Source organism: Thunnus albacares, chromosome 22 (genome assembly GCF_914725855.1).
Source record: "Thunnus albacares chromosome 22, fThuAlb1.1, whole genome shotgun sequence".
Taxonomy (NCBI): Eukaryota; Metazoa; Chordata; class Actinopteri; order Scombriformes; family Scombridae; genus Thunnus; species Thunnus albacares.
In genome coordinates, this window is record NC_058127.1 from 8,472,335 (window position 1) to 8,487,720 (window position 15,386).

The following is a 15,386-nucleotide window of genomic DNA, read 5'->3' on the forward strand; positions in this document are numbered from 1 at the left end:
AACAAAAAGAGTTAAAGATACACTGTGGAGTTTTCTTGTCAACAGAGTTATGTTTACATCGTGTTTCATACCAGAACCTGTTGTGTGAATCCCAACAAACATGTTAAATATATTTCATTCATCTTGAAACACTTGCAAAGCCGTTTTTCTCAGACTAGTTTCTTGGTGTATTACTGCCACCAGCTGCCAATCAGTGGAATAGCATGTTTAGCATGTTTAGCATGTAGTGTTACTGGCCTCTGCAGTCAGCAGTGATGTGTATTGACACACATGTGAATCCTCACATGCTAGTAGAGCTGTAAACAAAAACAAGGACTCGCTTATAAAAACATTGCTCCACAGAGCCATTGGTGGTCAAAAACTCCAAATGGTGCCTTTAAATGGTTTCCTGTAACTTAAAGGGGACGTATCATGCTTTTTGTAATTTTCTGTTATTTTTCTGTTACAATTTCATTTAACAGACGCCTTTACCCAAATTTTTATACTGTCATGATGTCGGACATCTATGTTAAACATGGTCAAAGTGTGTAAACCTGTGTAAAATGCCCCATCCTGCAGCTTCAGCCTGCTCTGAATGTTTCATTTGCAATGTTACCTCTACTTCCTCCTCTCGATGACATCAGATTGTTCGCACATGCCCATAAACGGCCGTCCATTTTGTAGGCTTTGTTGCTAAGGTTGTCCCACAGGTTGTTGGTGTTGTCCACTTCCATTTCAAGTAAAGACCATAAAAAAGAAGTGAAATCCTGCTGCTACTGTTTAAAAAATACATGAAGTAATTTGCATTTTGTTTACAGGCAAAAAACTAGACATCTAATTTTTAAAAAATTCATGGATAAAACAGTTCACATTTCAAAACAGATGTTTTTCTCACATTCAGAGCAGGATAACATCTGTTGTGTTTTATTCACAAAAATGTTGGCACGGTACGTTTCTGCAAACCCCAGATACATTTAATCTCTATGTTTCAATACGTTTAATATGTAGCATATCAACATTTCTACAATACTTATCATGGGGAAAGTGACGTAGCTCAGACGACATTTATATGAGCTCATTTCCATGTTAGGAGGAGGCGGGTTGGGTGGTTGGTTTGAGAGTTAGTTGAATGGCAGAAAGGTGCAAAAGCATCAAAGCAGCAGAGACCACCGCTCGTTTCCTGTTTCAACTGACAAAACCTGGTATTTTTAGCGAGACGTCGGGACATTTGCAGCCGTTTTTCTGGCGACAAAACCGTGTATTTTAACCCAAACCATGATCTTTCCCTAACCCTAAACAACAATGGTTATGCTTCAACCTAATCAGACTTTAACCACAGAGTTGTCACATCATAAAACTTAATTATTCAACTGATAACGGCCATTTAATGTGGCGTCAAATGACACAACATTGAAACGTAGAGATTCAACGTATCCGTGGTTTGCAGAAACGTACAATGTCAATATTTTATTCCATTGATTGGATTGAAACACATTCATCACAGCCAAAGAAAGACAATCAAAATGTTCTGACATTCAGACGTGACAGATTAAAAGTGCACTCTTACGAATATGCCATTGTTTTTACAATTAGATTTTTAATCTGTTATTAACAAACCAATGGATTTAATTCCAACATGTCATCACAAAATAAGAAATTCAACTTCTTTGTAAATGTCTTATACCTTAAAAATGTTGCTGAGCCCTAAACGTTCTTTCAAACCTGTAAACCATTTTATTATCACATTTTAAAATTAATACAGTAAAGTTTTGTAACAATGAAACAAATATTTTGACTCTATTGTTATAAAAAGATAATAATTACAGTCTTGTACAAAAGATTTTTCACAAAAATCCTTAAAAGACTTCCGACACTTTGGAAGAAGGTTTAACTTTTTCAAATCTTTGTCTTGGAATAAAAACCCAAAATATTTCATCTGACGTCTCTAAATAAAATGCATTTGTGAGGACAAAGGGAGGGAGGGGATGTAACTTTAAGTTACAACATATAAATTATTCAACTAAGTCTCTCAGTTCAGACCGATCTCTTCTTCAGTCGTTGTCTCCGTCTCTGGGTTTGAGACCGGAGCATCCCGAACATCCACCGAGTCCCTTCTCCTTCACATTGTAGTCGAAGCGAGGCAGCACCAGAACGCTGCCTTCCGGTTCATTTTTGGATGTAGCGTCACTCAAGGCCCTCTCCTCCTCCACGGACATGATGTTCTTCACCAGACACGTGATGGCCGCGTCGATGTTGGTGTTGTCCTGAGAAGACGGAGGTTAAAGAGACATAAACAGGGGAGGAGAGAGCGAGATGTAACAACAGACTAACTAGCTTATGATGTTGTTTTCAAAAGCTCAATTGTCCTCGTACACACTCAAACACAAAACCAAAGTTTTCAGATTTATCCATTCTGGTGACTGTTTTTGAAAATATGTTTTCATTATTTTCAAAATAATGGGTACCACTTAACAATAAGACTACCCTTATAAAGATTTTATAAATGGTTTCTAATTAGGTTATTAATTAGGTTGTCACTTCATATATTATATGTAAACAATTATAAACAAGTTATAACAGTTTTCATACAACTATTTGGCAAGATCAAGTTACTGCTTACAACTCATTAATCTTACTCTAACTCTTACTCTACTCTAACTCTAATGAGTTACTAACATTTATTACTGACAAAAGGGAGCCTTGCTGTAAAGTGTGAAACACCTGTAACCAACATGAGGCATCACAATATACAACTTTAATATCCACTGTGTGTAACAACCTGATAGCATATGTCATCAACACCTGTGATAATAACGAGGACGGCTGCTGATAGCGTGCTGGAAATGTCAACGTAAACAATAATGCCTTAGTGTATGAATCTAATCATATGCCATAATTTGATATGCCAAATGAAACTTTTTTGACTATTAAGATATGCAGACGGTGGTTAAATGCTACTAACTTATGGACAAATATCTGATGAAGCTGACAGGTATAAAGTAAGATAGATAAGTAACCAATTTGATCTGAGGCTTAACAGTACAGAAAAATGTGGGCTCACTATTTGGCAAGCAAAAGGTCACTGTTGCCCTTTTTATCTAATATGTTATAACAGCTTATTAATGATTTATAAAGTGTTAACAACTTATTAATAAACTATTCATAAATCCTGTATAAGGGTAGTCTTATAGTAAAGTGGCACCAAATAATGTGTTTTCAGATTTAAGCTGTGTACTCTGGAGCGGTGAAAGTGAACCAAAAAAGTAAAAATGCGGCCGTAAAAACCAAAACAATGAGCTGAAAGAAGCTAAAATGCTCTGTAGAGCTGAGGAGAACTTCAGAGTAGGGTGATAAAACTCTAGTCAGTATAGTCAGTTTTACAATTGTAAAATAAAAAATATAAATTAATGCAGCTTTAAATTCCTTAAAGATCTCCTCCAGCTGTATATAAGATTCTCTACTTTGAATAATATGAAATTTGTGTCTAATGTGTTTTTTTCCACAAATCTTGCTTTCCCGCTCCAGCAGATGAAAGTGAAAACAGCCTTTTAGTGCCAAACTGCACATAAATCATTCATCAACATCCAACTGAAGCAACAACGAGCAAAACAAATTTTTCGAGTGGAGGAGAAACTTTAACAAATCAGTAAATTGATCAAATATTCTTTTGAACAGCAGCTACAACTGAAAAAGACAACAACTTTCCCCATTAAGTTAATCCAGTCAAACTTTATTACATTATATTATTAACTTTATTATAACTATCTCTCCACTCAGTCACTAAACATAGTCTGTAAGTGTAGAAACTGGCAAACATGGTCATGTGACACAAACAATTACTTACTTAATTACCACAAGATAAACCATCATTGTCTTAAACTTATTTCTTAACTGTGAAGTACATTTTTTTTTTACTGTGCAAAAAAAGAGATTAGAAAGTAAACACAAGCAAAAGGACATGAAAGCAGATTAAAAGTATAACGGATCTAATTTGCGCGCTATAAATAGCTGTTGCTTCTAACTCGCCCCTTCAAATATAGATCAACTGAGTAAGTAGATAAATAAAATCTAATCAACCAAAGAGAACAGCTATACCACAACAAGCTCCTTGTCCATATCCCCCCCAAAAAACAGGCAGAAAATCCCTTTAACTCCTCGTAGGCTCTCAGTTACAAATGAAGACGCTGTTGGTAATTTTTAGTTGGGTGTTGGTAATTTTAGCTGCAGCGGGGTAATTGCATTAATACGTGTGTTAATTGGCGGCCGACAACACGGCAGCAAGAAGGAGCAGCTTTATCTCCAGAAACCAGGCGGTGTTAGTAAATGAACTTGACACTTTTCACGGCTAAATGTTTCCTTTTCTACTTTACAGAGTCAACTTTGTGGTTGTGAATTTGTCACTTCCTGGAGTGGAGGAAGGATGCCAATGACCAGACAACTGGATTTTTAAATTTTGTGGTTTCGACACAAGAGCCAAGTGTATATTCACATTAAACTGTTAACCAGTGCAGCTTGAAAACTGAGAAAAAGGAGAGGAGAGTTGGCATGAAGAGAAGAGACAGAGAGTGGAGTTAAGTATAGAAAGAAAAGAACAACTAAGTGAGGCAGAGGAGTAATGAGAAATGCGCCTAGAAAATATGCAGTGACATTTGTTTACAGTGGAAATTAATGAAGACAGCGACGGAGAACAGAAAAAGAAACAGATCACAGTTTAAAACAATATTTGCATTCCTCATGGTAACATTAACACGCAGAAGAACATCAGGTCTTACCTTGGCAGACGTTTCAAACCAGCCGACGAATCCGTACTCCCTGGAGAAGTTCTCCAGTTTGGGCAGTTTAGGGCACAAACCGTGCCGCCGCTGGTCACATTTGTTGGCCAGTAGAACAACTGGAACCGGCCTCCCGTTGCTCAGGGCGACCTAACAAAAAAACAGATGAGGAAATGTGATGTGACTTAAAACAGAACAGAACAGCAGCTCTAAGGAGATGACTAAGATTTCAGCGCCTAAAGTCTGCATTTCTTCACCAAATACATCATAGTAGAGCAGAAAAGTCCAATTTCAATGGATTTTATAGATGAGACCAAGAAATACAGTGCAAAATAGATATCTTTAGCAGGCTTCAGTATTTAATAATCCACTGGTCATATAACCAAGTGAAAAAGAGAAGTTTTCATGGGCTAAATGTGAAGATAAAACCACCAAAGCTTGTTGTTTATTCCTCCTCTGATATCATATAAATATGTTAAACAGGTATTTAGTAGAGATTGTCATCACTCATTTGTAAATACAGCTTAAAAGATAAAGTTGACCAATAGAAACCAAACTAAAAGTCTTCTGTTTGTTAGCAGACTGGACATGTTGTTATTTGAAGAAGGAAATCTAAGTTATAGAGTAAACAGTAAGCTTAACCTTTGGATGTTGTACTGTTTATCTCTGAGAGAAGTTTGTCCTAATTTACTGCTGGTTTTTACAGTTTGTGGACGTTTCCAGTGTATTTCTGTAGCTGGACATAGAGCTGTAATCTCTACTGACTGTAGGTCTTTTTCATGGTTGCTCATTTTTATCTTTTATCTTATGTTATTGTTTAACTATGTATTTATTTATTCATGTAGTGCATGTCTTATATGTTATATGTTATTCTAACAGCTGCTGTGAGGCTGGTTTCCCTTGAAGTAACTACCAACTAAGTTAAAAGAAAGGCTCACAATTGTTCAAGTTTGTCTTAAAACAATAGTCAGAAGCCCAAATGAACACTGACACATGTTTTTCTTGCTGTTCATACTGACCATTAGAAAACCTCCTCTAAAAGTGCTTACAGTGTATGTGAAAGGGGGACAAAATCCTTTGTGTTTTAGCTAAAATGTGTTTAAAAGTTTATCTGAAGTTAATATGAAGCTTCAGCTGTCTGGTTTAGTCAAATAAAGCAGATATCTCCCACGGTTACAATCTTCTTATTAAAATATTCCCTATTCTTGCCTTGACGGACAGTTTTCCTGTTCAGCTGCAGTTGAAGGATCGTAACATAAAGAGAGAATTTTGCAATAAAAAGACTTTAGTATTAAAAGATATTGACTTGATTTGACTAATTTGGATGGTTGAAGCTTCATATTAGCCTCAAGTTAACTTTTAAACACATTTTTGTACAGAGGGAGGGCTGTGGAAGTGGTCCACCATCACTAAGAGATCTCTTAGTGGTTTATGGTTTATGGTTATTTGAGCACCTGACAATTGTTTTAAGACTGACTTGAAAAAGTGTGAATGTATCCTTTCAGTGAAGTGAAGTCACTGACAGACCAGACTTTCAGTCACATATTTAGATCTCAATCTGACATTTATGGTTGGAAGCGGCTGAAAGAAAAGCATAACTGCATATTTTACTGTCGATGGAATGAAAATAAATATCCACACAGCACATCCAACATCCAATGTCACTGCAGAGGTTATTAAAGGGTAATGTGGGAAATCATGACTGCAGAATAAGTAGACAAAGCAGCCGACGTCACAGATTAAAGGTTCCACTTGTATATTACAAAAGTCTGTAGCTGCTTCCTCGCATGACTAGCAGCTGTAAAACTAATTAGAGGGTGGATGCTTTCTAACCCTTTCCTTCCCTCTCTCCTTCACTTATTTCCTTCCCAAATTTACCTTCGAGTCCAGGTCTCCTTTCCACTTGAGGACGGCCTGAAACGTGGAGAGTCGGGTCATGTCGAAGACGACGAGAGCCCCTACGGCCTCTCTGTAGTACACACGTGTCATGTTGCCATAGCGTTCTTGTCCTTTAGAGAGAAAACAGAAGAAAAGACGACAGAATAAATAACATTTATGAGGTTTATGTTACAAACGTGATCAGTACAACATGGTGAGGAATTAGTTGAACGATTCAGGAGTTTCAGTTGTTGTATTATGTGTCTTTCTGCTCTCTCTATACACAGCACTTCATAAAGCTTTTTATTTATTTTATTACTATTACTATTATTATTATTGTTGTTATTATCCTAATCAAAGTGTTTCTAATGTATGCCATATCTAATAGGCACATTTTTGGATGAACCCAAGCACCAGCCCCTAGTTGCACCTTTCTAGTTAATGGACCAAATATGGTGTCACTCGTATCCCTTCTTCCCTTGCCTCTCTTAATCTTGGACAACGATTGGTCTGAAGTCACATGACCATATATCCAACCCATCTTTGTAGACGACCCATTGGCTAATATGTGTCTGGATGTATATGGTTGTCTTTTACATTTTTTTAACATTTTTTTTTAACCTTTTCTCATACCGAACTCACTTTATTTAAATGTTGTTTGTAATTTGTTTTATGATGACCCTGATGAAGGCCACAAGCCGAAACGCTTCGGTCAACTAATAAAGTTGCTCTTCGTACTACAAGTGTTACTGGAGGTCTCGTCTCTCTAGAATCAGTTGAGCCATTCAGGAGTTTCAGAAACGGATCTCAAATATTCACATATTGTGGCTGCAACCTCAAAGTCTGTCTGACACTTTATAAAACTTGATTAGATACCTGAAAATGTCCTTAACTCAAACCTTATCTTGATTACAGATCAACTTAACATAGAGACATGTAGTAAGAGTTTTAATTCAAACAAAAACTCAAGAGCGCACCGTCAGTAGTTCCTGCTGAGTCACAGTTATTTCTAATTTACTGTTATTTGTAAGATTTCATTCATATTTATATATATTTCTACACGCACTGAGATGTTTGATTCTAATTAAAATATCATAAAAGTTATTTGTAAAACAGAAAATTTAATCCAGTGTTTAACCAGTTTTTTGAAGGCTAGATGTCACTGTTGTTGATGAATACTTTATATTTTCCACATTTCTGACTTGCATCGTAAACACAATTAAATGTTAATATGTGTGAAACGTATATATGGCAAATAAATTGGAGGAAAAAAGCGGTTTATGATATGTTGACTGAATAATAAAATGTGAAAGAATGAGAAACGGAGGAAAATTAAATCTTGTTAAGCCGTAAGTTTGTGCAGAAAAATACATCTTTTGTTGAATCTAAGTATGTGTGTATGACTGTGTGCGTCATACACACATACTGAATATATGAATAAGTCTCTATCCTGGAAGCTAACTTCCTCCACATGATCCTAATATAGTGGTGAATCAACAAGTGAGCATCTGACACACACACACACAAGCAGCCTGAGAGTTGTCAGCAAACGTTATCTCCGTGTTTCACTCACCTCAACAGAGTGTGAGAAAGACTTTAAAATACCTCTTAAAACTATCCGATCACCGCTAACAGTTGATACTTTAGAATAAGACCTCGTAGGTCTGCATGTAGGTCACATAAAACCTAAATCAGATTTAGTTTTGGAGCACAAGTGATACCTGTTAAAGGAATAGTTTGACATTTTGGGAAATATGCTCTTTCAGTTCCTTGCCAAGAGTTAGATGAGAAGACCAGTACAACTCATGTCTGAAGTGGTATCGATGTTCTCATCTAAGTCTCAGCAAGAACACGAATTTCCCAAAATGTCAAATTCTTCCTTTAATATCTCTATTGCAGTGGTGGAAATTAACTAAATCCATTTACTCAAGTACTGTTTTGAGGTTGTACTTTACTTGAGTATTTCCATTTGATGCTACTTTATACTTTCTACTCCACTGCATTTATTTGACAGCTTTAGTGACTTTTCAGATGAAGATTTGACACAATAGATAATATAACAAGCTTTTAAAATATAACACATTGTTAAAGATGAAACCAGTGGTTTCCAACCTTTTTGGCTTTTGACGTCTTACAAAAAGCAGTGTGTAGTCGGGGTCACATTTCACATGTCTATGAGTTGTTAACAGCTTCACCAAATAGTGATTTTTCCCTCTAAACTTCTCACATGCTTTCATTTCAATAAATGTTCAAATGATCCAATGTTTCACCCAAAAATCAACAGATTTGTGTATCAGAACTTTGTTTTTTCTTCTTTCCTCTCCCGTTAATCATCTCACGACCCCTCAGATTTATCTGGTGACCCTTTGGAGGGCCCCGACACCTATGTTGGGAACCACTGGACTAAACTAGCTAACTGTATATAAAGCAGTTGAAACTAGCTCCACCTCCAGCAGCTACAACAGTAACATGCTGCTCTAACACTGATGCTTCAGTATTAATAATCTAATGATGTCATATATAATAATATATCAGTCAGAGGGACCAAACCACTACTTTTACTGCAATACTTTAACTACATCAAGCTCATAATACTTATGTACTTTTACTTAAGTAGGATTTTAATGCAGGACTTTTACTTGTAATGGAGTATTTTTACTTTGCTGTATTGGTACTTTTACTTAAGTAAATAATCTAAATACGTCTTCAACCACTGCTCTATTCTCTGAGCTGCACATTAGCATCTATTTGTATTTCAGTAATTGACTTTGTGGTTCAAATGTATTGTTTTTTTGAGATCTTATCTTCTTACACAAATATATGAATATCAGATTGTAAGTCTGTACTCACTAAAAGTTAAGTTGTATTTATTTGTGACACATCCAATACAAAACGTCCACTGGGAATCTACCAGTTTAGCTCTGAGTGAAGCTAACCTCCATACTGGTCAACAAAAAGATGTTATGACTGGAGAACTCAGAAAAAAGGCCTTTAACTTAACTAATCTTGACATATGCAGCTAAAAAAACATTGCAAATGTTGTGGTGTAAAAAAAATTGACTTTGCAAACACCTTGTGATGGACCAGTGAAACACTCCCTCACTCACACAAACCAGTGATGCAATTATCACTTTCATGTGCTGGCAAGATTAATCTGCCAGCTGTGTGTCTGTGTGTGAGAGAGAAAGACACACTGTCAGAGTTTAAAAGTCACCATGCAGTGACTCCAGCAGCAGCTCCAGTATGAAGTCATCACTGGTTTGCTGGTCTAAAGTCCGTCTGGCTAACAGCCTCAATAGGATGTCTTCATGTAAATGACGCCTCTTATCAGCTATCATGTTGCTCAACACCCGCAGAAGATAAACTGTAACATGTGTGTGTGTGTGTGTGTGTGTGAGAGAGAGAAACAGAGCTGAGAGACAAGGAAGAACAGTGTTTCTAAAAGTACATCAAATTAAACTAGAGAGACGTGATGGTTTTATAATCAGAAAACAAAGAGTTTTTCTTCTTTTATGACACCTAATCTGGTTGGTAATGAGACGTACTGGAGGGTAAACTCAACATTTCATCTGCAGAAATGGAGGTTAACCACATCTTGCAGGCGGTCACTTCTCACATCATGCGTCGTCATTGTCGGATGCATCAGCAAAATGCAGCTTTTCTATGTTTGGCTCGTTTGTTGCATCGTATTTGTATAATCCAAGTTCAACTAAGTGCCAATTAGCTATGACAAGTGGATTTGACATTTTAAAATATTCATAATTATGCATTTATGACTAGCTAAAACTTTAATTTAAGATATTTCTCTAATTACATTCTTTCTATTTTCTTATTATTTGCTGCATCCATGCCCAAATAGACACAACAACACCATGTCTTACATGATATAAAACCACTTTCATACAGATTTGAAGTATGTTTTTTTATGCTAAATATGCATTTTGACGTGTATGTCATATTGTCACCTTCCTAAAATAATGGCCTGTGTCATTTTTTAACAAAAATGATTTTTTTTTGGCTAAATCATCTCCTCATGACGCTGGCCGCCTCTGGTAAAATCACCCACATCCTCAGTTGAACAGATCATGCGATTCTACCCCTGTAGTATAACGGCCTACGTCAAGAGTGTGAGTAAATCGTCATATTGCGTAGTTATTTAGTCTTTTTAGTCAGCATTTTAGTCAGCAAAATAGCTAAGTCCATGTAGCTAGCATTAGCATTTAGCAAAGAGTGGAAATGCTCAAGAGTCTGTGGCTGTTACAAGTGATTACAAGGCTTTCTGTTAACTCTTTTCTGCCTTTTAAACAATATTTCATCTACAGTTTTTGTCTCATTTTTTCCACATTACATGATCTAATTAAGAAAGATTTGAATACCGTGTTGTAATCTAACAGCTAGAAATTATGCGTATAACTAAAAAATTACAAAGGATCCTCTTTACTTTTGTGTTTTTATTTAATGAGAATCTCATAATGTCATTTATAGGTCACTTGATGTTGTGTTTGGTGTCATATTTGAGTAATTCATGTGTTTTTGACTTGTAGGACACATGCAGCTACAAGCAAAGCAAATATTACAAATATGACAGAATCCATGAATTAATTAAAAACTGATCAAGAGTCTGGTAGACCTAAACTTCAAAATGACCTAAACTTACTAGTTTTACCTGAAGCACAGTGACACATTAGTGTCACATGGCGATGCAGTGGTTATCCTATTCTTTACTTAAGTAAAAATAACAATATCACAATGAAAAAATACTCAATTACCAGTAAAAATCCTGCATTCAAAATCTTATTTAAGTGAAAGTAAGTAAAGTATTGTCAGCAAAATGTACTTAAAGTGTCAAAAATGAAAGTAATCATTATGTAAAATGGCCCAATTTAGAGTTAAAGTTTAAATATTAAAACTGTTTAATTGTAAGCAGCATTTTAATGTTGTCATGATGGTTAATTTTAACACTTTATAGTGTTGAATAGTCTAATCTATATGCTCAGTCTATGCATATATGACAAACTAATCATGTGTTTTACATATAAAATATTGATTTAGAAAGTAACTTTAGTGCTGAAATAAATGTAGTGGAACAGAAAGTACAATATTTCCCTCTGAAATGTAGTAGAGTGGAAGTATAAAGTAGCACAAAATGGAAATAGGCAGTGGTGGAAAGTAACTGAGTACACATAAACCTAAATCAGATTTAGTTTTGGAGCGCAAGTGATACTTGTTAAAGGAACAATTTGACATTTTTGGGAAATATGCTCTTTCAGTTCCTTGCCAAGAATTAGATGAGAAGTGGTCTGAAGTGGTATCAATGTTTTCATCTAACTCTCAGCAAGAACACGAATTTCCCAAAATGTCAAATTCTTCCTTTAATATCTCTATTGCAGTGGTGGAAATTAACTAAATCCATTTACTCAAGTACTGTTTTGAGGTACTTGTACTTTACTTGAGTATTTCCATTTGATGCTACTTTATACTTTCTACTCCACTGCATTTATTTAACAGCTTTAGTTACTTTTCAGATGAAGATTTGACACAATGGATAATATAACAAGCTTTTAAAATACAACACATTGTTAAAGATGAAACCTGTGGTTTCCAACCTTTTTGGTTTTTGACGTCTTACAAAAAGCAGTGTGTAGTCGGGGTCACATTTCACATGTCTATGAGTTGTTAACAGCTTCACCAAATAGTGATTTTTCCCTCTAAACTTCTCACATGGTTTCACTTCAATAAATGTTCAAATGATCCAATATTTCACCAAAAATCAAAAGATTTGTGTATCAGAACTTTGTTTTCTCTTCTTTCCTCTTCCGTTAATCATCTCACGACCCCTCAGATTTATCTGGTGACCCTTTGGAAGGGCCCAACCCCTATGTTGGGAACCACTGGACTAAACTAGTTAACTGTATATAAAGTAGTTGAAACCAGCTCCACCTCCAGCAGCTATAACAGTAACATGCTGCTCTAACACTGATGCTTCAGTATTAATAATCTGATGATGTCATATATAATAATATATCAGTCAGAGGGACCAAAACACTACTTTTACTGCAATACTTTAACTACATCAAGCTCATAATACTTGTACTTTTACTTAAGTAGGATTTTAATGCAGGACTTTTACTTGTAATGGAGTATTTTTACATTGCTGTATTGGTACTTTTACTTAAGTAAATTATCTGAATACTTCTTCCACCTTTGCAAATCGCCTACTCAAGTACAAGTACCTCAAAATTCCTACTTAAGTACAGCACTTGAGTAAATGTACTTAGTTACATTCCACCACAGGCGGTTTCTGGCAAATATAACCACAATCTGAAGGCAGCAGCTCCTTCACATTTTCCCTGCATGAAGCCAAACTTTTACGCACCGGCGATGTCCCAGAGCTGCAGCCGCACCACCGTCTTGTGATCCCAGTTGAGCACTTTGAGGGCGAAGTCGACTCCGATGGTGGCCCGGTAGTGCTGGGAGAACACTTGATGGACGTATCTCTTTATGATGGACGTTTTCCCGACTCCCAGATCGCCGATGACCAACACTTTCAGCAAGCGCTCGTGCTGCATAGCTGCTCCGGTTGAGAGCGCGCGCGTTAAACGGATGGAACGGTGATGTCTCCAATTAATGGGTCGCGCGTGGAAAAGAGACGATTACAAAATGTGAAGGGTTTGGCCATTGACAACAGTACTGATGGATCTACATATATATGCAAAAAAATAGCCTGTAAATCATACTTTATACAACATTTTACCGAACTAAACAGTAAAATGCGCACAAGTGATGAGCAGTTACACTAAACACTGACTCTCAGTATAACTGTGATGTAAGCAGTGTTGAAAAAAAGTCGCTATAAACTCACTGTTGAGTCCCGCAGATAGAAAATCAACCCGCACAGGAAGAGTCTGTTAAAATGTCGTTCCGATTGTACCGGTGTCATCCTCGCTCGCTCTACCGAAATGCTGCTTATCTGTCTATCAGTGTGCAAAAGTTTACAGTAGTAAAAAAAAAAAAAAAAAAAAAAGAAGAACTTGCTGGATGTCAAACGCTGTCGTGGCTGAGAAGTCAAGGAAGTGTGGTGTGTTGTTTAGCCTGCGGTGTGTGTGCACATCTCCTCAACTGTTTGCTTTGCAGCCATCACGTCCTCACAAAAAAAAACACACACACACACTGAGACTGCGATGAAGAAGCCTGTCAGCAGTTTGCTCTGCAGCTGTCTGCGCCACGACCACGCCCCCCCCCCCCCCCCCCCCCCCCGCCGCACTGTGTGTGTTTGTGTGTGTGTGTGTGTCATAGGCTACTTTTAGGAACAAATTTGGGGGTAGGTTTGGACAAGTAGTGGTTATGGTTAGGGTAAGTCCCCAGGAAATGAATGTAAGTTTATGTAATGTACCCAAAAAGTGACGACGATCTGATCTGATGTGTGTGTGTGTGTGTGTGTGTGTGTGTGAGAGAGAGAGAGAGAGAGAGAGAGAGAGAGAGTCTAGTGGCCGCTTTATTAGATACACCGGCATTTAAATGAAAGCATTAGTGAATCATGTGGCTGCAACTCAAAATAGCACATATAGAAAACTTTTAGTGTTTGTATTCTACGTCATTATTCGACTTTATGCATAACACATTGTTTTGTTTTGTTTTTACAGGGGTTTCAGGCCTTCCTTCAGACAAAGCTTGGAAAAAGGTGTCCCCTCACTCCCCTTTTAGTTTCGTTCAATTCCTGGATACTTATGGGCTCATGATTATGTTATTTGATCCCATAGACATTCAACAACTGAGCCAACATAGCCTAATATTACTGTTTGACATAACTTCAGACTACACCAAATACATATAAAAAGTCTTTCCTAAGGTGTTAATTAGTTTCTGACTCCGAGAAAGTGGGAAAAACAGTAAAATTCTCCAAAACTACTGTATCTCTGAACTGTCTCTTTAACCAAATCACACACATTCAGGCTGTTCCATGTGATCTGCTTTTGATAACGAATGTAATAACTATTGTAATGTTTTTTCACTTCTAATCACTGAATCTGTTTGGAGTCCCCCTTCAGAGGCCCGCCTCCCACTTCAATTTATTATATTATATATACTGATTAAATCTTTGTTTTGTATTGTTTTTTATTTGTTAGGAGTGTTTTGTGTTTGTTGCTTCATGACAGAGTCAAACAAGATACACAGAGTGTGAACACAATATGAGAAACACCTTACAACATAATACTGAATATCATAAAGTTAATGTTTGTTGTGTTCATAACAGTGCAGTTTTCCTCATATCTGAATATTATGTCTATGTATTTTTTTTCACCATATAAGTAAGTGTTTGCCACTGATGCAATCAACAGGATGACAGTATTTAATGAAATTGTGAAGTTAGGTTGCAACCATATCAGGTGCCACTCAACAGCACGGATCATTTCTCCAAATAGAGGTAATACAGACAATATAGAGTTTCCAACCACAGAAAATGTAAATGTATCTTGAATGCAAAAATCCCCAGACTGCACCATACAAGTAGCTGCAATAAAGATATATACATTTACATAACATGTCTGATTTCAACGTTATTAATGCCAAAGTGTGCTTAAGAATTGTTGCTGGTCATGTGTGTCCTTCCATTGCCACAGTCTGCATGTTATTAAAAGTATTTCTAGTAGGAGAATGAGCTATGTTGCAAAACATCAACAATGTTAACGGAGCCAGATGTGGATTATTTTTTCCTTCAAATGCCAGCTCACATTCTCTCAACACTCTAAATCTTAA

General features: G+C 36.6%; 1 protein-coding gene across 2 annotated transcripts; it reads right to left on the minus strand.

Moving 5' to 3' along the window:
• Positions 1–1,796: 1,796 nt before the first annotated feature.
• On the minus strand, positions 1,797–13,826 carry zgc:162171 (uncharacterized protein LOC565931 homolog). Of its 2 annotated transcripts, XM_044341070.1 has the most exons (5): positions 13,492–13,826; positions 13,006–13,328; positions 6,630–6,760; positions 4,752–4,901; positions 1,797–2,243 (listed from the first exon to the last, which is right to left on the minus strand). In XM_044341070.1, the coding sequence occupies exons 2-5, from the start codon at positions 13,196–13,198 to the stop codon at positions 2,031–2,033; spliced, it is 687 nt and encodes a 228-aa protein (XP_044197005.1). In that variant the 5' UTR covers positions 13,199–13,328; positions 13,492–13,826; the 3' UTR covers positions 1,797–2,030. The 2 variants fall into 2 exon arrangements, with proteins under 2 accessions (XP_044197005.1, XP_044197004.1); XM_044341069.1 differs by having other exon boundaries at positions 13,006–13,826.
• Positions 13,827–15,386: the final 1,560 nt, after the last annotated feature.

Excerpts from the sequence above, each read along its gene's own strand:
- zgc:162171 (XM_044341070.1), bottom strand. The coding sequence starts at position 13,198 with ATGCAGCACGAGCGCTTGCTGAAAGTGTTGGTCATCGGCGATCTGGGA. Across the intron at positions 4,902-6,629 it reads AAGGAGACCTGGACTCGAAG|GTCGCCCTGAGCAACGGGAG; the intron begins GTAAATTTGGGA and ends TTTTTTTGTTAG. Across the intron at positions 2,244-4,751 it reads GGTTTGAAACGTCTGCCAAG|GACAACACCAACATCGACGC; the intron begins GTAAGACCTGAT and ends CCGTCTTCTCAG.